We start from the raw sequence: 21,107 nt of genomic DNA, 5'->3' as shown, positions 1-21,107 counted from the left end.
AGTAGAAACACTTCAAGCAATGATTGTATAACTTCCACATCGTCATATAAAACATTTGGAAGGCAATAGTAATGAATGAATCACTGATATAAATTACATTTCATCAGCTTATACGTGTAAATCTTGCTGTTGGAAATGTAGCTATATTTCTCCAGCAAGAACATAATTGTGAGATAAGGAAGAATCTTAACTGTTTAGAAGAGGATTGTGACTTGGCTATACCTGAGTATGAAATGGTGATCAACCAGCTTAGATAACAATTCTTGCTTTACATTAAAAACCTTGAAAAAGCACTTCTGGCATTTTCGTCTGAAGTCTTATGGCTGAGTTATTTCTCCAGCATGTGCTGTTTAGAGAGAGAGACCACTAAATCATGCTTCCTTTTGAGGGTTCTTGCATAATAGATTATCTTTCATTTAAGATCAAAAACTCACCTTTCTCACCATATGTCTTTTTAGTTCATAAATTAGGCAGTTTCCCATCTTCCATGCTAATGATCTTTATTAATGCAAAACAACAAATTACTTTTAGTGAAACAGACTTCCCCGCATGACATCTCAGCAATGACCTCTTTTTTTGAGGTACTCCAATTAATTCAACAAATGAGATCAAATTAGGAATAGCTCACTTTTACCACTGTTCTGAAAACAAGTTGATCAAGCTGATAACATTCTGTTCTTGAATTTATAAACACAAGAGAATGTGTGAGCCTTCAGATGGTGGGCCAGCTCCCATCAGCAGCATGGCCAGTGGTCAGAGATGAGAACTATAGTCCAAAGGAATGAGTTCCCTGATGACGTTAACCTTCCTGAGAATTTTACCCACACACTGCAGATAAAATTTCCTTGTGCTTGACAGACCATCATGGACTGTGTGCGTGCGTGTGTGGAGGGGATTGTGTTCCTCCTTTCCTCTCCTCTCCCTGGTCATCCTGCAGTAGTATTCCATGGGACAATGCAAGAGAACTGAACACTGAGGAAAGCAGGATGAAAGCAATCAAAAGTTGGCACTAGCAGGAATGTGAATTGGGGAGCTTGGAGTGAGGAACAAGAAGGGAAGGGCCATCCTGGGTTGGGCTTGGAAGTTCAATGCAAGGTGATCTGTTGATCAGTGGTGTCTCACATGTGCCCATTTCCCACTGCTCAGTTGCCATGCCCTGCTGCTGAGGGAGGGCCTGGGTCCAACTGACAGATTCATGCCCCTTTCCAGCTGGTCTCACTAGTAGGAATTAGGGTGGCAGGGAGGTGGCCAGGCTGAATGTGCTTCCCTGCCCTGCATTTGCCTTAAGTTGGTGAGGTACCCATTGGTACTATGTACACTAGCTAGCATCTGCCACACCCCTTCCGAAGTCAGATTGCAACTTTGTAGCCCACTTAGCTTTCGTCTCCTCTGGGTTTTGGGGGTGTTTGCTTGCATGGCCTTGGGCTGCCTTCATTTTCCAAATACATCTAACGTGGAGGCACCTTTTTTAGAGTCAAGCCATTACCAGTGCTAAATGGCTTGTCATAGCTCTGGATATCTTGGTGCTCCTGCAGTATTACTGCAGGAAGACTGAGGGGGGGAAGAGGAGGAACACAGCACTGCTATGCCTGATCATTTGTCAGTGCAAGTTTAAAATGTCCAAGGTCTACTTGTATAAAGCCAGCTAGTGGGGTGAGGCTGAATAGCCACCCAGTTTTATAGTAAAAGTATCTTGGTGGTGTCTCTTCAGCAATATAGAGAACATGCAATGAAATAAGCATCCCTGTAGGCATGCCCAACATTTATAAAGTAAACTGTATGAAGAATCTTATCTGGGTAATAAATGCCAGTTAGGAACACTATCAAGCATTCTTTTAATTCTTTAGTTATGTACATTCAAGCAAAGCAATAAGGAGCTGCTTGATAAGAACATTTATTTAGATGTGGACATAGTCAAAATCCAGGATAGTGTTTTGTGCTCTCCTCTTCAAGTGGCAGGAACTCTAGGGCAGATTTACAGGATCAATTCCCTTGCAAAGAGAAAGTATTAGGTAACGTAATCCTTCCTTTATTGAGCAGGGATTGCTAATTTCAAAGGATCATCAGACTAGCACTCCAAATTCAGAGACCTTTCAACAATCTTAAGTCAGCTCTACAACATAAATGCTTAATTTCTCTTTATGTACAGCAGATAGAGATGTGACAATGTCTCCTCAATTTGCTTGTCTTGAACCAATTTCCATTTGGTTACCCCTTCCCAGAATTATCTCCTGGTTATTGTGTAATATCATTATATAAGTATGTGAAAGCATGGGTCTCATTTTCCTTTCCCCCGCTTTTGTATCATACCTCTGATTGTCAGCCATTATAGAATATAAATGACCGTAGGTGTTGTGACCTAAATGGAGGTTATAAATTTTTCGCTCTATAAGACGCACTTTCCCCCCCTCAAAAGTAAGGGGAAATGTCTGTGTGTCTTATAGAGCGAATGTGTGTGTGCCCGACGCCCGGGACGCTGCCGGCTGCCTGCACCACGTGGCACCACCTGGCCAGCATGCGCTCGGTGCGCCCTGCTCTGCCCCCCCCTCCGGTGCAGGTGAGAGCTGTGCCGCTCAGGGGGAGGCATGCGGAGGAGGAGGAGCCACGGCTGCACAGAGAGCACAAAGAGACGGCCTGCTCACCCCCACCGCCCGGGAAGACCTGCCACTGCTGCTGCTGCTGCTGTGCCGCCTGGAAGACCATCGCTGGCACGCTGCCGGCCGCCTGCACCACGCCTGCAGGTGAGAGCTGTGCCGCTCAGGGGGAGCGGTGCGGAGGAGGAGGAGCCATGGGCTTTAACCCGCCGGCCGCACGGAGAGACGGACTGCTCACCCCCACCGCCCAGGAACTGCTCACCCCCACCACCTGGGAAGACCTGCTGCTGCCACGCTGCCTGGAAGACCGCACGCTGCCGGCCGCCTGCACCACGTGGCACCACCTGCCCGGCACGCACTTGGTGTGCCCTGCTCTGCCCCCCCACCCCCCCGGCGCAGGTGAGAGCTGTGCCGCTCGGGGAGGCGTGCAGAGGAGGAGGAGCCGCGGGCTTTAACCTGCCGGCCGCACGGAGAGACGGACTGCTCACCCCCACCACCTGGGAAGACCTGCCACCACTGCCACGCCGCATGGAAGACCACCGCCGGCACGCTGCCAGCTGCCTCCACCACGTGGCACCACCTGGCCGGCACGCGCTCGGCGTGCCCTGCTCTGCACCCCCCCTGGCGCAGGTGAGAGCTGTTAATCACAGGTCAGTGTGTGTTTTCAAATGGCAATCCGTCTTTTAATGAAGCCCATGGGGAAGTGATGGAGAATGTGTCTGTGATTATCAGGAAGCTTTCCATGGATCAGTTATCTGTTAGTTGATCAGACACATTTTTTTTTAGGATCAGTGGATATTTGAACAGCATTACCTTCATGTATGAAGTTTATTCTTCAAAGGCTACTTAGTCCGCTGTGTGTTTGATTTACCGTACAATATCTCATTTTTTGTCAGAAGTTTTTTTCTATTATTTACTAGTAGGACAGCGTGGACATTACTGGCTTTTTTAGATTTGTTATTGAATTGTCTGCAGCAGCTCTTGTATAACTGGTGTAGATTGTGGATTCCTTCAATAATTCCACTACTGACTAAGAAAGTGATGTCAGTGATTGTGAGCAACAGAGCTTCATAAATTCTGACTCTAGTGATGATGAGTTCTATGGTTTCAACGAAAACTAGAAGAGTACTCGAACTTTAAAGTGTCTCTTTTGTTAATGACAGTGATGATGGTTCTTAATGCCACTGTTGACTGCTGTTCACTTTACAAGGTTGAAATACAGTATTACTGTATTCTGTTACAGTTTATTAAATAGTTTAGTAAACCATTTGATTCAGAATATTTTTTTTCTTGTTTTCCTCGTCTAAAAACTAGGTGCGTCTTATGGTCAGGTGCGTCTTATAGAGTGAAAAATACGGTAGTATATAAATAAAATTAATATTGTTCATCATTAACTAGCAGGCATTATTAAAGTCTATGTGGAAACCATCAACAAGAATACACACATATATCTTTTGAGCAGATAGCAAACAAGAAGGCAGTTGAGGTAATGTGTACAGGTTGAGGGCTGGGTTACAGTAAAATTACAAGTTATCCTGTGTGGACTTGAATGCAACGTTTACTGAATTCATTTGGGCTTAGCTGCAAATAAGTGTGCATAAGACCACATCTTAAGTAGAGAGAGGTTGATTCCAGAATAAGGTCTATTTCTACATCATTCCTTTAATATGCTGTTATCTCAGACAAAAATAAAATAAGTTTGATGGTAAACCATATTATTATGACTGCATAGGGCAGTAGAGAGAACTTTATATTGGTTAGGTGAAAAAGGTGTTTGAGTGCACTTTTTGTGCATTCAGTAAGCTCTTTGAAGCATGGATTGTGAATTAGGTGGATTATGCCTAGAATCCAAGCATTATGTAGAAGATACTAGTTTTGAAGTATCAGTTGAAAACTAAAGCACAGAATGGGAAACATGTTCATTTACAGCTTAAAAGCATTGAAATGCATCTTAAACAGAAACAGGTTTTGTAAGAGGATCCATGCTTTATTTTAAATTAGCTATGTTTAAATGGCTGGAGAAATAATAAAAAGTAAACATTTTACCATTTTGAAAAGGGAAATATTTACATCATATATGATAAAGACAAATGGTACAGAAATGCATACAGCATAGTACAAATGTTAATCTCACCGCAGAATACAGAGAATAAATGTTTAGCACAGTAAACAGTGGTAGTTTTCTTGGAATGGAGCCAAATTCTTGCCCCATAAAATGGAAAACTTGTCAGAATCTATTATATTGGACCACACAGTCCCAATTTCGTCATAAGTCTACTTTGCTAAGAAAACAATTCTTATTCTTAAATTAGTATATTCCTGTACAAATACTGAACAATAGCTTTTGTTGCAGCTTTAAGAGCTGTGCATCACTCCTTGTTTATATGTTGCTGTAGAGCAGGAGAGTGATGAATATTTGAAACATCCCCCCATGCAAAGTGTTTATGGGATGTCAGAATTAAAACTATAGCTGACTTTAAAAGTACAAATTTGTATTCGAAACAAGTACATAAGGGTTTTTTTTTCCAAAAAAGATGGACAGTAAACCTTTTCTACAGTTCATTTTAAAATAGCAGCTTGTGCAGGTATAATATTATTAAAGTATACAGTCCAAATTATTTAGCTTAAAGCTATTATATAATTTGCTGGTTTTGTAAATAAAAACTGGCTTGCCTGAAGAAACAGGGAAAAAAGCACAATAACAGGATACCAGTAACTGTTTACATGGATAATCTGATTGAAACAGATAAATTACTGCCTGCTGTGAGCAAAAAGAATCAACCTTGCTTTCTCAAAAAGCTTATTAAAAATTCTAGAGTATTTATGATCAAGCAATCATTTAGCAAACTGAAAACTTAAGCACAACATACATCCAAATACAGATTTAAGTCTCAGATTATCTGAGTAACCCATATAACAAAATGAAGAAACAATGCCCCATCAACACTCATCCATAAAAGTTGTTTAAAGATTTGTATATCAAATACTACCAAATAAAGGCAACAAAATCAGAAAAAGCACAAATTGCTTCTATAAATCACCCTGCAGAAACTGATTATATAACTAATGTCTACCAAAGTATTTGAAAAACCAAATTATCAATATTTCAAAGAATTGGCTACTCATAATTTTTCAAGTTTCTGGCTAACATTTTAAATACTTAGAATGAAATGTTGATCCTTTGAAGTCATGGCAAACCATCAATGGTTAATGTTAGATAGGATACCACAAAAAGATCTTAAAATGTAGATTTCTATCTTTCTTGCCTATAGCATCTCTACCTGCTAATTATAAAGAGCCATATATTTTTAATTGACCTAACTTTGTGAGACTCTGTAATGATTTCTGTAGGATTAACTTCAAATTAACACTTCACATTTATGACTCCTAGAATATTATTTGTGGGCAAAAGCACAGGAAAAGGGGAAAATTTGGCTAGAATGCCTTGCATTAAATAATTCCATAAACCACTATTCGAGAGTCTGTCATCAGCTTTCAGTGTATCACAGGGAACCTTCAAAATATTTTCATGTATCTAAAGCCAGAAGAATGTTGGGTATTATTTTCTGCATGCAGAACATACTTTTAGAATACATGTGTCCTTATGGGGGCAGATCCATAAGGGGAAGAAAAGTAATTTCTTGTGCTGTTCCAAAAATGCTTAATGTGCTATAATAGCATGTTTCTACTCATTTTCAGGGTTACTTGTAGAAACTCAAAAGCTCTGTAGTACAAGTAGTCACTCCTATGAGTGCAACAGAACTAGCAAAGGTGCAGTGGCTCTATTGGATACAGCCCATAAATATAATTTCCAATTTTGGAAATAAAATGTTGAATGCAGGCTAGAAAATTATTGTTACCTATAGAAGAAGTTTCAGTAGATAAATCTCAGTAAGTGGTTAAATATATTTTGTAAGAATCTGTTTGGTGCATCCAAAAGAAATACAGTTTAATTGCAACAGTCACACTAAAAGTAATGACACTTTAATCAGGAATTGGTAAGCAATGTTGAAGCAAGGTATTGAGAGGTATCTCTGAAAAAATGAAAATATTTTAAAAAGAAATTTCACACTCTCTAGAATGTCCTCTTATAGGAACATTGTATTATGGGGAAAAAGGTAATTATAGGGTAAGGTTCTATCCATTATACTTCTCATTAATAAATTTCTAAATTACCAACACTAAATAACTGAAAAGAAAAATAACAACAATAAAACATTAATACATGTAAAAGCTATAACTTCTTGTCCAATTCCAAGTCATAAGTCATTTATAAAACTAAGCTGGTCTTTCATAATCTTGATTTTAAATACTGGAAGCTAACTTAAATGCAAATGACCAAAATGCCCAAAGATGATGCAAAAATCTTGGATGTATGATTTTTAAGGAATAGTTTCAATAATGCATGATGACTTTAGCATGTGAGTGGCCGTGGCAGTTCATAATGATTGGCATGGAGTATCATACCAAGATCCATCAAGTCTAGCATTGTATTTCTAAAGGAAATCAAACAGGTGCCTCAGGAAGCCGGGTATGAAAGTGATGACAATCCTCATGTTTGTCCCTCAGCATCTGGTTCAGAAGTATACCATCTCTGAACAAGGAGTTATTTTCTTGAAACACACATTATGAATTCTAACACTCTGGCTGTGATCCTGTACACACTTAACTGGGAGTAAGTCCCGTTTAACTCAGTGGGACTTACTTCTGAGTAGACATGCTTAGGATGGCACAGAACAGTGATTTGTCAGATAGGGAAAAATGGCATTATGAAAGTTTTTCGACAGCCACTTCAAAAGTTTCATTAGACTATTACTTTTTGAAGCAGAACTAACCTAAATGTCTAGACTTAGTTTTTTTCAGAGATACTACCTGTCATCAATGGAAGCACTATATTTTCCCTTCCTGGTCCCTAAAGATTTTTTTACTTGTATAAATTGCTACCACTTTTTAGAGAGACCATTTTGATCCCCAGATCCAGCTTTAGTTCTGCACAATTATGCACGACTGGTAGAATCAGAATGTGGATGGACCTACAAAGTCGGATGCACATTCAATGGAAATGGATGCCACACAAATAGATGGCATCTGCATTTGGACGTGCATTCATATACTGGTATAGTCTATTTATATTACATGACTGGTGATACTATCCAGACATAGCAACGCTTTGCTAGAGCTTGATTGGGTTCCCTGTATTTAGGGAGTCCACAATGGTTTGGTCCCCAAGATAGTCTGTGGAAAAAAAAGCATCTGAGCTGAACTTCAGTCTGTCAGCAAAAAAGCACCAGTTAGATATCCTGTTCAAGAGGCAAGAAAAGAATATTGCTAAGATCAAGGGCTAGGAGCCATTACAATGTAAGTGCTTTCAAAAGACCATATTTAAATATAGCAAAGGAAAATGTAACATTTTAAAAAAATGAAATATGAATGGTATGACACATTGTAATTAAATTAAAGCTAGTAAACCAATATATATAACATTTTCATAATAAAAAAGGCACACTGCCCTGCAGTTCTGGCCACATTCTTACCCCTATAAAACAAAACAAAAAAGAGAAAATATCTGCAGCAAACCCAATAGGTAAAATGCAAAACCTTTTACTACTTATATAGAATGATCTAAATCCTGTATCACATATTTTAAAATAATAAAAAATGATTTTCCTTGCTGTTCCTTTATGAGAAGTCTCTATGATCCTAAAATTATTCTCCCAAAATTCAACTTTCTGCAAAGACAGTCAAAAGCTCAGGAGTTCACATGGAGCACTCATACGTGCAAAGTTCTTCTCCCTTATTTTAGTGTAAGCTATAATCGCATATCTTGTCCCAATTATCCATATGGTGCTATTTTTAACTTTGCAATGAATGCCACTCCTTGCTGGGACTGTTATTGAAATTTTGGGGTCTCCTGGAGTTTCAGATCTAGGTTAATAATGTGAAAAATACTTGAAATCAAGAGGACCTCTGAATGCAGCCACAGTGCAGCACAGATTTCAGTGGCATTGGGATTCATAAGCTGCACTGAATTGTGGCTAGTGTGTAGTTTTAATATTACGGGTCTATAAATGTAAAGGACATGAGAATAGGTAGCCTCATAAGTAATTATGCTACATCACTTTTGGCTTGACCGTTTTTGTTTTTACCAAAGATAAAACTTCAGCTGAAAGCATTTAGAGAGGAGGTGATATCCATTGGCAAATATGGTTTCCAATGACCAGTCCATATTATTTGCTCTTTGTGTAATGAAATTCTTGTGTAGTTTCTCCAAAAAGCTCAGGCTCTGCTTTCTATACAGCATGTAATTTATAAATAGGCGAGCAGAACATGAGAGCTTTGATTTTTAAGTGCAATCCCATGCATATTTAGACAGAAGAAATTCTTACAGCTTCCATCATTTTATATAGGTAGCCATGCTGACCGAGGAACACTAATGAGCTATAAGGCTTTTTTCTATCTAACCACGCATAGGATTATATCCTGAGTTCTCTTCCATTCACTTAAGGGGTGGCAGTTCTCAGGCAGAGCTTTGTGGACGCTCCAGTATGCATATGGAGTTACTGTATGAATTAATTCCTAACAATACTGAAAGACAGCTCTGTATGTGTGAGTACTGTGTATTTACTGAAACACTCTTGTAGGCGAAGAGTGACTGGATTGAAGTTTAAGTCTGTTATAGCACCTGGTCTATTAAATGGCAAAGAAAGGAACATTCAGAGAAATCAAGGAAGCTGCAGAAAAATGAGAATCAATTCTTGGCACATGTTTTCACAGCAAAAGATATCTCAAGGGTACCTACAACTGAACCATTTGTAAAAATATGCATTTAAACTACAGGAATCAGTAGAAGATTTAGACCTGACAAACCTAGTTATTGGGGCTACACTACAAATACTTCAGACGATATTGCAGAACTATTAGCAACAAAAATTTCAATCAAAATCATTGATAACAAATTACAGGAAGGTGGCCAAGTTATGCACTTTCCCCCCATTGCTGTATATATCTGTGCAGTCCATTAAAAGCTGCATTCCATTTGTAAGTGTTTAGCAATGGGGCTGTTGTGTTGAAAACAACCTATTAAATATTTTATCAAACAACAAAATATTTTAAGATAACTTTACAGTAAAGTGTTCCTGGTATGAAAATATCTTTAACAGGATAGAATTAAAATGATGCCAAAAGTGTGTCTTAAAAGCAAACATTTATCAGATTTAAAATGATACTCTACTATACCAAAAAAGATCATTTCCTTTCTTGCAGAAAATAAAAGGTAACTTTGAAGGAAAGCTATGAAAAGTGTTAAAGATGGAATCATCAATTTGAATAAACAAATGTTCATTTCTTGATTGTCAGTTAAGATGGTAAATATTTTATTATATCTTCACTGACCTGCTTTCCAAAATCCATGTTCAAGTTTATTCTTTTGAGTTAGATGAGAAAAGAGCTCCTTTTGGGGGAAGAAAAGCAACAACAGAACTGTTGTCTATGTCTTCATGTTCTTCACACCACCGGCTAGACACCGTGCCAGTATCTTTGCACAAAAGGCTTCCAACAGAACAGAGTGAATGAAAAGGAAAAAAAAAGGAAAGGAAGCCAATTTCTTCCATGATTGGCACTGGAAGGAGAGAACAAAACCCACTGGTGTGTCCATCTTCTGTAGCCCCACCAGGCTCACTATTTAGGAACAAAACTTTGGTGAGCATGGCTCAAGGATACTTCTGTGCTCCCTGGAGGCAACTCATTCAATATCTTCAGCAAACCTTCAGGCAGGCTGTTCTTCTGTCACCACTGTAGGCCTTCCACAAGTATCTCCACCCTCTTACTTGTTTCATTATTTGGCTACCAGCCAAGGAGTTTGACCCTTTAAGTGACAGATAAATTATTTCATATAGAAATGTCCTTTCAGATGTTAATAAAACCTCTGTTCCTGCTCACAAAATCTCAACTGGAATTGAATGTTACCTGTGCTACTGTGATATATTTTACAGTGTGTACATTTTTCTAGCTGAATTAAAACCTTTGGATTACACCAGCAGCAAATAATTCTGATTTGGCAGTTTTTGGTGGTGTACTTGTGCCATCCCTCTTATGAAAATGATGTGAGAAAATCCCATCACACTCAGTTAACATGAGTGGATTGTAACCAGTATGTTTATAGCTATTTTATGGTTAACTCCCATCAGAAAAGCAGCATTGCATAAGTACAGTCTAGCTCCATGCTGTGCCTAGGCAGTGAACTCAAACCAAGTCATGCTTACTAACTACCATTTGTGATACATCCTGGGAGATATGCACACACATTAACTTCTGTAAAGCTGTTAGCTGCAAAATTATTGTGGATATTAGTGGTGGATGAAAACATGCAGTGTGCATCACCTAATCTATGTCTTTTTAATACTACTCAATGTGCTAAAACATATCTTGTATACACTTCTAGCATTGCTTCTAAGGCAAGAAAAATGCACAGCAGTGATCACTGTTGAATGTATACCTGTATTATGTTCAGTTTTAGGTACTAGAGTTCAGGACAGTTGTGAGAAATTGGAAGAGATTTAGAGGGAGTTAAGGAGGAGAAGAATTACAGGTAATTTGAGGAAATGTAAAAAGAATAGGAAAATGTCAGCCCAGGGTTGCACCACTCATGACCCACCAAGCTAAAAAGGCATTCTATTTTGGCTTCTTGTCCTGACTACAGAAATGGTCAACATATTTTAGCATATTGTACCAATAAATAATTGTTCCTTCTAATAACTGGGGATACAAGTAGATGATGGGCTGGACATGTCATGAGCGGAGTAGGCATGTCATGAGTGGAGCTGGCTACAGCCGGGGGTCAGACTATATGGCCCAAGAGACCCCTTCTGACTTGTTCTGTTTCTATGAGAGATGATAGAATCATAGAATAGTAGAGTTGGAAAAGGTCAGAGGCCCATTGGGCCCAACCCCCTGCTCAGTGCAGATCTGATCATGGATATACTTTTAAATTTGTTTATTTATCTTTTGTCCCTTAGCCAAAAATGGTTTTCTGGGCAGTTAATTTTAATTAAAAGGTCTGTCCCATCCTTCCTCTAGATGAAATCAGTAGTACTACTCTTTGAGTGAAATGGGTTAAACCTTTTTATTATGCCCTTTTAACCCTCTCCTGCAGTTGCTAATTGTCCCAGAGTAGAACACACATTGGTATGTATATATGACACCTACAAGTTTCCCCTGTAGGTCATATAGCAGTTTTAGAAGAAGAATTTGAAGAGGAAATGGGACACAGAAAAGTTACTTTCCTTCTTCTAGAGTTGTGGGCCTGAGTTGATTTGATTTGATCCTTTGCAGTTGTGACTATTAAAAAACAACTAAACCAAACAGCACATTAGAAATTCTAATCATGTGGTATACAATCCTCTCTGTGTATGAAACCATTCAGTATTATCTCCTCCATCATAATTTAGCTTGGAGCTGTGGTTAGGACAAGAAGCAATCTATGTTAAAACTAGAGGAAATATATGTAAGTGAAGTATTAATTTAAATATCCTAAGTAAAAGAGCAGTTCTGCTATGGAACAACAACAAAAAAAGGTTCTTTCAAGGGAACTAATGAAAAGGTTGAAAAGTCTTGCTATAATAGGTACATAAGAAAAGCCATGTTGGATCAGACCGAAGGTTCATCTAGTCCAACACTCTGTATGCACAGTGGCAAAGCAACGGTACACAGGATTGCTTAGGTAGGATGGGTGCAAGACCTTCACCTGTCCAGCCTTCCAAGCAATGGTGTATACAGGCCTTTCACCTCTGCCAAAGGAGGTAGTACACAGCCACTGATAGCCTTCTCCCTGATAAATCTGACTAATCCCCCTTTAAAGCCATTCAATTTAGTAAATCTATTTAATGTTCCTTAGAATGCAATTACAGCAATGCGTGGAGAAGGAGTGAGAAAAAAGCAGACAGAAAACTTGTTTAACTGTTTGAGAACTGTGTACAGTTAATGAATGGAGTTGAAAGTAAGTTCACTGTTAGCAACTTCCATATACTGAAAAGAATAGTATGAATGCGAGAAGTTTCCATTGTTGTCTATTTGAGGAGAGCTCCTGTTTAAATCTCTTTATTCATGTACTGGATGCTTGCTATTCCCACCAATAACAACCTCCTGGAAGAGGTTAAGCTTTCTAAATCTTAAGTGGACATGCCTTATGTTCATGTTTGTTGTTATGCAGAAATTGTACCTTACAAATATTATTGCATCAGTGGTGCCCTCTGTTGGCAGTAAAGTTGAAAATAGGTAATCTTTGACATCTCTCACCTTATTAAGTCTGACAATTAAAAACACAAGTATATGATTTATTTACAAATGCTAAATTTCATTTCATTTTAATAATGAAAATCCATAGTATTTTAAGCTGTTCTTGCATTCACTGGCAAATGACTTTGAACTTCATATGTACATAGAGTTGTTCTTTCTGGCACCTTAATGCAATAACTTATTAAGCTGTAATACTTACTGAGTGCACAAATATTATGCAAATATTGCAGCTGTACTCCACAGTGCAAGTAGCATAGTATCAATATACATATAGATGTGATTGACAATCAGGAAAAAAGAAATGTAGCATTTTCTGTACAAAAATATGCAGCTTTTTAAAATTTGCAAAATTTTATCTTTTGGCACTTCCCAAATGCATATCTTTTGGCACTTTCCAAAAAGAACACTTTATAAAAATAAATATTTTATGCACAAACACACATACAGGCCAGTCCATGGTTAGAATTTTCACTGCAAAAGAGAAGTACGAAATTATTGTTAGTCTCACATATTAAGTTTTTCAAAGTGGATTTTCTGCTAAGAAGTAGTGTGAAGTTACACTGTTATGTGAACATGCTTCATACTGTATGGAACATATTAGGATTTGTATGTTCAGCTCAAATGAATTATTTTAAGGTCCCATTAATTAAATTGACAGAAACTAGTGTACAGAATTGACAAAAAAATTGACAGAAACAAGTCACTGAAATCGACAGGATGTAAAAGTGTCTAGCCATATCTATTCTCAGCAATAATTTCTCTTAGGGATTTGCTCTTGCTGCTTAGGTTTTTTATCTGTTAACATTTCATTCTAAATTTATTCCGTACTACTTAAATAGAATAAATCAGTAACTCATTTAGCTCATCTTCCCCTAATTTCTGTCTCTATCTTAGAAATTTTTTATTTTGTGCTTTCTCCCTTCTTTAATAGCATACTAAAATGTAGAATTACTTTTATATTGCTTCTACTTGGGAAGTTCATTAAGAGCTGTGATAATTACCTGGTTCACATGTAATGGATAGCTTTGTGTTAAGACACTTAGTTGGGGCTGCTTTTCCACTTGCTTATCATTTCAACTTTGCACCTGCTTTTGCAAACAGTTGTTCCTGGGTTGTTCCTTGTGCTGCATGAACCCAGAGCTTTGTGATTGGGGGAAAAACAACCCAGAGTTTTAACCCAACAACAACAAACTGTGGATTACAATTCAAGTTGTTTCTCTCTCAACAACCCAGTGTTCTGGGTTCACATATCATGATCAAAAAGGAGGCAACGTAGAATTGATGAGTGGCTGAAAGGCAGCATGCTCACTTGCACCCTCATGGACCCACCTTTTTTAACCTATGCTTGGTCATTTGTGTGAACTGGGTCATTATCTCAATAAATGGCTCCTTTATGATTAACACAAATCCTGTGCATAGTCAAGCTCAGTGTGAACTGTACAGGCACTATTAAGATGGTTGCATACAAGACCCAGTCATATAGAAAAGCTTTGTAGGCGTAAGTGTTCCCAAATTGCAAAGAAGGCTTTTTGCATCACAGACCAGAATTGGTAGAGCTCACAGTTCATAGATATGGAATCCCTGTGCAACTAGCAAACTCTGATGCCAAGTAGTTTAAAGTTCTATTTTAGAACTGTTGAAACGTAATTACAAAAGCTTCTGTTTGAAGAGCAGAATCTCAAAATTTTACTTCCAAGGACCAAACTAAACCTGAAGTGAAACACTTCATTAGCAATCATACCTGTAGTTTTTAAAAAAATGAAGAGGAGACTTGCAGGAGTGCAGGTTCAGTTCCTCAACCGCTGTCCTGACCCTCATCCAAGAGAAAGGATTGTGGCTAAAAGCAGCTTAGGTCAGCATGGGAGGAAAGGATGTGTCTCCGAGCCTTGCTATGCTCTACAGTCCTGGCAAAACTCATCTGTCTCTGTGGCAATTTAAAAAAAAACCAACCAAACAAAAACAAACACCACCACCACAGACATGGTTGCTAATGAAGAGGAAAGAAATTCTGCAGGAGGAAAGAGAAATTTAAAAAATCTGTTCAATCCTGTTCGTCTGGTGGGAATTCTGCTGGTTTCCTCCGTGAATGGAAGAATCTGTGCTATTTATGAAGGGATAAGCCTAAATCCTGATCTTAGCTCATGTCTAATTTAGCACATTACAGACTCTTAAAAGAAAGTATATGCATATAAGCTTAGGATATTGATATGATGCATTTCTAATTAGTTTAGTTTGTCTGGTTTTATAAACTATATTATTCATGTATTAATTCCATTTTTGTGTAAGTGATGTATTTGTGTTAATGTATCTATCACATACTGGTTACTAATAGGAAAGAAATATCACTGCAATTCTTTCATGCATAATTTACCTTCTTTGTTATAATCACAACATGCCACAACACCTTTATCAGAATTATTCAATATTTTAAGATTATTTTACCTTATTCCAGCATCCCTGAATTGGCAAACCATCTTCCCCCTACAAAAGAGGATAAGACAAAAAGCTTTGATGTCGAGAGAGGGCGAGGGAAAGAGACTCACAGTATACTCCTATACTTGCCCACTCAAAAGTAAGTCTCGTTGAATTCCATGGGCATTACATTCATGTAAGTAATTAATAACACAGCTGCAGAAAATATTAACAATTTCATATCAGCTGAAATGAAACACTTCAATGCAAGACACCTTGCATATATTGTACAAAGACTACATGTATTGGATTGCTATCTGCATATACTGCACATAGATTGGTGTAAGAGGGCTGTGTATACATTTGCAGGAAACATGAGCCAAACTCACCTTTCAGGATCTTATGATCTAGATCTCCCTGTGTTTAGATTAATGTGCAATAAATATGAAGTCCAGATTCATTTAAATCTATAAAAATTTTGCCTCTGATTTTAGTGGTGTGTGGATTACACTCTGAATGTGCCGTCATTACTCATTGGTTGAGGAGGATCAAGAAGTCTTTCCTTAAAGTCTTATTTCTTTTTGTGGGGTAGCCTGGGCCTAATTTAAAGTGTTTGTTTTGACATATAAAGCCCTAAATAGCTTAGAACATGGCTACCTAAAGGACCATCTGTTCCTATATATACCCACCTGCCCATTAAGATCTGAGCAGGAGGTCTTTCTAAAGAGCTGACGCTTAAGGAGATAAAGGAGATGGTAAATAGAAGAAAGGCCTTCTTGGTGGCTGTCCCTCGACTATGGAACAGACTGTCGAAAGAAATTTCCCTGGCACCAACCTGTCTTCATTTTGGCACCACGCAAAGACATTTCTTTACTCTGAATACTTCCAAGAACTGTCTTGAAATTTGTTATTTATTTTGACATCTGTTGTTGTACTTACTGGGTATAATTGTGATTTTTTCGGTGGTTTACATGGGGCAATCTAATATATTTTCTTATTACTAAACAAGGCAATCTGGAGATTCCCATAACACATTTTGATGATGACTGTTTTAAAATACAGTGGTAAATAGCATGGTTAATTAATACTTATTCGGCACTGACATAACCATATGCTTTCTAAACCCATTTCTCTTAATGATAACATACTCTTGACAGTACAGCTGTAAAATTCAATAATGGAGGATCTATTAACAGGAAATGAAAATGTTCCCATTGGTACAATGGTCCCATTGATAGGAATGAATCATATAATGCATCACATGTAAAACCTGGTGTTAAGGATTGTGTGATAGGAGCAGTTACATTTGAGGGATCAACAAAAGGACAAGGTCACAGCAGTGTTTGCAAAAGCTGGAGGTAGAAACATACTCATTCATAAGGAGAAATTAAGTATATATCACACCTGAAAAGCAGGAGCCCACACATGTATTTAGAATATACAGCAGAGGAGTGGCAGGCAAAAGGTAAGCTTTTGGCATGCTTGAGTTAGAAATCATATTATTTTCATCATGACCATATAAAGAATGTAGGCTTGCTTTGTTGTAAGAAAAGAATGACATGGCATGGCAAATGCTTTTCTCAGGTTTGGATGTGTTTGTGTTTACTATAAGTCTGTGTACATAAAGATGGGTGTTTGTAAGTAACAATAATGAATGTAGAACATTCTGTGTGCGATTTGACAGAAAGTGACAATTAGAACAAAATCCTGGAGAATCTCAAACTTTCTTCATACTGAAATTAGATGTGCCTGACTTTCTTTAGATTGAACCCATTGCCTATGTTTTGAATAGAATTTACAAATTAAAATACACACAAAGTTAACCAATTGGCATATATTAGCCAGTGTGGTATAGTGGTTAGAGTGTTGGTCTTGGGGCAGGGAGGTCTGGGTTTCCACTGTCTAAGTGTTGTGCCCTGGAGCATGAGGAGAGGAGGCTGAGGAACCACCACAATATGTTGCATCATGGTGGCCCTGGTGTCTTTCCCACCCTGCCTGTTGGAACAATCCCTAGGCTCCACGGTGGCCTTGGTGATGCAGTCGGTGTGGTTCTTTCGGTGTTGGCTGCAAGGTGGGGAAGAGTGAGCCTGTGAGGTCAAAGCACTTTTCCAGTCTTCTAGTGAAGTGTCCAAATATCCTTTGGCCATTTAGATGTCTAGTAGCTATAGGTTAACACTGTGGTAAATTTCCATTATTTACTCCAAGCCCTGAGCATTCTGTGGTTTCTGTTTTGCTTTTTTTGGTCAGCATTGTGAAGCTGAATGTACTCCAATCGTTTCTGTGTTAAACTGTTTTGGGAATGTAATAGCAATAACATTTTTTCTGTTAAAACTGGAGTCATTTCGAAATAAAATCACGTATTTCCACTTAGGATATTAAAAGGATCCTAGATGTGATTAATGCTTCCTTATGAGTGGGAATAGCCCCAGCCACCTTCAAAGAAGAAATTGTGAGACCTCTCCTTAAGAAACCCTCACAGGACTCTGAAATCTGAAACAACTATTGCCCAGTCATGAATAAACTCTTTTAGGTAAGGGGCTCAAGAGGGTGGTAGCAGTCAAGTTCCAGATACTGTTGGATGAAAAGGATTGTGTAAACCCATTTCAGTCAGGGTTTGTGCTGGAACAGCCTTGGAACTTTTCTACATGAGATATTTTTATGCTGTTAATTGCTGATTTTGTTACAGCATTAAAATTCATGTTCTACACATGTCCCATTCTTGATTTTCTGGTACACAGCCTTTAGGTGCAGCAGTGCTTTAAAAAAAAGGAATTGCATGAGGGGACAGAGTGCCATTTCTCCCATTGTATATTAACAGTTCATTTCCCCCTTCTAAACCAAAAAAGAGGGGTGCTCTAAAAAAACAAAAACCCCAGAAGTGAAACTAGATGATCATGACATTGTCTAAAGAGCCCATAAACAATCATGAGTTAAAAATTACAAGCACACAATAAATGCCTCATGTAGATAAGCCCTGGATCAACAGGTGGATGACTACTGTTGTGATGAATGTCGGGAGCTTTTCATGCTGTTCCCATGGTATCCTGTTAGATGATTCTGTGGTGGGAGTATTGCAGATTTCTGCTTGACTTAATAGCATTTGCAGGTTTCCATCTTATCCCTCATACTCCTGTGCATCTATATGAAACCACTGGGAGAGATCACCCTTGGTTTTGGACAGAAGTGTAATTAGTATAACCCTCAGCAATATTTCTCAAAGTCATCTCAGTCATCAAAGGTGCTAAATCATGTTGGAATCAGTAATGAACTGGATGAGCATTAATAGAACCAAGTGAAATTTGTACTGTGGTTCCTGGGTACTGAAAGTTGGTATAGAATCTGGTGTGCATGATGTTGCATTCCTCCTGAAAGAGTAAGCATACAGCTTGGAGCTACTTTTGGATTCAATCCATTAATCAGAAGCTCTGATGACCTAGAGTACCTTTTACCACCTTTGGCTGATTTGCCAGTTGCAGCCTTTCCTGAGAGACCCACACTCTGGTAACCTTCAGGTTTCATTACTGTAATACATAGGGTGTCCATGAACTATATGGAAGCTTCAACTGATGCAGAATTTGGCAGCTAGAATTTTGACTATACAAATAGAGTCACATCACATCAGTCTTAAATGAGTTAGTTACATTGGCTGCCTGTTTGCTTCCAAAACCAATTCAAGATGTTAGTGCTGAACATTTTAGCCTTAAACACCTTATGATTCAAATACCTTAAGAAAAACCCACTTTCCCCCTTCTTATATAAGTGTTTCTGTGTATTACAGTCATCAGATGAGGTCCTGCTCGGAGTGTTTTTAATAAAAAGTACAATGTAATGTTATGAAGGGGAGGGCTTTTCTGAGGTTGTGCCCCAACTTTATAATTCCTCTGGGAGAGAGATTTGACAGTAGTATTATTTTAGGCAGCAGGTTAAAATGCTTTCATCTGCCCAGGCATTTTAATTTATTTCAGCTTAATGTTGTTTTTATGGTTTTTAGCTATTTGATGAGTTGCTTTATCTTTCTTAGTATTATATGATGGTTACTGTGTTTTAAAGTCTTATAAAAAATAAAGACAGTATGTACTTCAGGTGGAGAGTTTTCAGATAGCAACCGCAAGTCACCATGTGTGAATTTGTATGCGTTCAGATATCTGAAGTACCTGAATAAGAGGTATGAAAGAAAGGTTAAAGAAGAACTAAATCAGGTATGTGCAAGCACCTTCACATTCTTTAATCCAGTATATTTATGATCTACTTCATATATTGCAAGCAAAATGGCAGTAGCAATCAGTTTCACTCCAAAAGCTGTTATAGGTGGTACTGTACATCAAGCATTTTGAAGGAAGCTGCAGATCTGGAAAGGGTTGCAATAGCAAGGTTGGAAAAGCAATCAAACATGCAGGAAAGGGAAGGTAACACCATACCAATGGGCAAGGGGCATCCAGCCCGTCCAGCCCTGGTAACCCCGGTTCACCCTTCTCGCCTTTAAAACCTCGGAGTCCCTGTTCATGAAATCAACCACTAGAATTACTTTAGTCAGTGCAAATCATCTCCATTTTGTGGGTGTAGAAACTCAGCACAACAGTGATGGAGACAAGGGCACTCAGGTTACATATCCAGTGTATTTGTATATAATGGCAAGCAGAGAATGGGAAGTCTTCTCTTTTTGTTTTCTGAAATGTTTGAAATGTATTTTCTCTTACTTTGATATGGTAAAAGGATTCTACAGAGGTAGAAGAGTGAGAACAAGATTCTCAAGATTTTCAAGATTTTGGAAAGTAGCTAATTTCAAGTAGCTAATATTTAAATTAAAAACAATTTGAGGACAGGTACACATTAACTGGATGTATGGCTTATTGCAAGAAATAACAGAATGAAGGAGCTAACTAAAATTCCCAGTAATACTTCAGTTTCTTGGAACATTTTAATCGGCTTGACTGGAATTAAAAATATTATTGCTGTATGCATTATGTGTTAATTTGATTTGTGCTTTCTGAAAAAAATATTAAAAATTGCTCTGTTCTCTGGCCAGAGACTGAGATAACACCACAAAGGTAAAGTATACCAAGATAAATCCAGCCAGCTTACATAGATACGACTAGAGCCATTTCTTAAATATTTCCTTTCCAGGCAAGGATTTCTAAAGCCTTTCACAGGACTGTACATTTTTCAAACAATTTTTTAGGTATTTTAAAAAAGTTTTTGTTGGGCTTTGCTAGAAAGACATTCTAATTTGTAGATGTAAAATAGTTCCATGTCAAGAACATTCTTCTTTTTTCTGTAGCAGATACCACTGGATGTCATAAACTGGGTACCCTTGATCATGATCAGCTTAAACTTATCTTGAACACATATGATCATCATGGGGCAGGGGAGGGGGAAAGAAGGCACTTTGATTCCATAGGCATGCGCACCTGATGACTACAATGTTAAAGGATGACTTGTATATAGAAATGAGCCACTACATCTCAGAATCCAAAGAAAGAGCTTTCATATTGCCTCATAAAACTTTAATTCAGTATACTTTATTTTAGATAGTTAACACATTCAGCAGCGAGTCATCAAGTGACTAATCAAATGAATTTCAGGCATGTATGAATTGGATTTAAGAAACTAATGGAGAAGCTCTAATAATGAGTCTAAAAGTGTTAAGGCATTGCTTTTTCATGTCTTTTCTACAATACCAATTGCTTCTAGGGCTTAATAATTTTCTGCTTTGATAGATACAGAGTCAACTTCAGTCTATTACTATAATGTGGTGCTATTGTCTTTTGTCCTTCTTTCTTCCCCATTGCTTTAAATGAAAACAATACA

The 21,107-nt window shown here is 38.0% G+C and overlaps 1 protein-coding gene across 1 annotated transcript in view; it reads right to left on the bottom strand.

Annotated features, from left to right (window-relative positions):
• Positions 1–12,914: 12,914 nt before the first annotated feature.
• The window catches only part of COL13A1 (collagen type XIII alpha 1 chain), a 49,373-nt gene continuing 41,180 nt past the window's right edge, over positions 12,915–21,107 (bottom strand). The window contains exons 17-18 of the mRNA XM_044420071.1: positions 15,330–15,368; positions 12,915–13,358 (exon numbers count right to left, since the gene is read on the bottom strand). Coding sequence (XP_044276006.1) covers positions 13,356–13,358; positions 15,330–15,368 — 42 coding nt within the window. The 3' untranslated portion in view covers positions 12,915–13,355. The remainder of the gene's footprint in view (positions 13,359–15,329; positions 15,369–21,107) is intronic.

This window comes from Varanus komodoensis, unplaced genomic scaffold, assembly GCF_004798865.1.
Source record: "Varanus komodoensis strain SLA01 unplaced genomic scaffold, ASM479886v1 scaffold11, whole genome shotgun sequence".
Classification (NCBI taxonomy): domain Eukaryota; kingdom Metazoa; phylum Chordata; class Lepidosauria; order Squamata; family Varanidae; genus Varanus; species Varanus komodoensis.
Note: the sequence above shows the minus strand (reverse complement) of the source record. Positions and strands in the feature narration are given on the sequence as shown.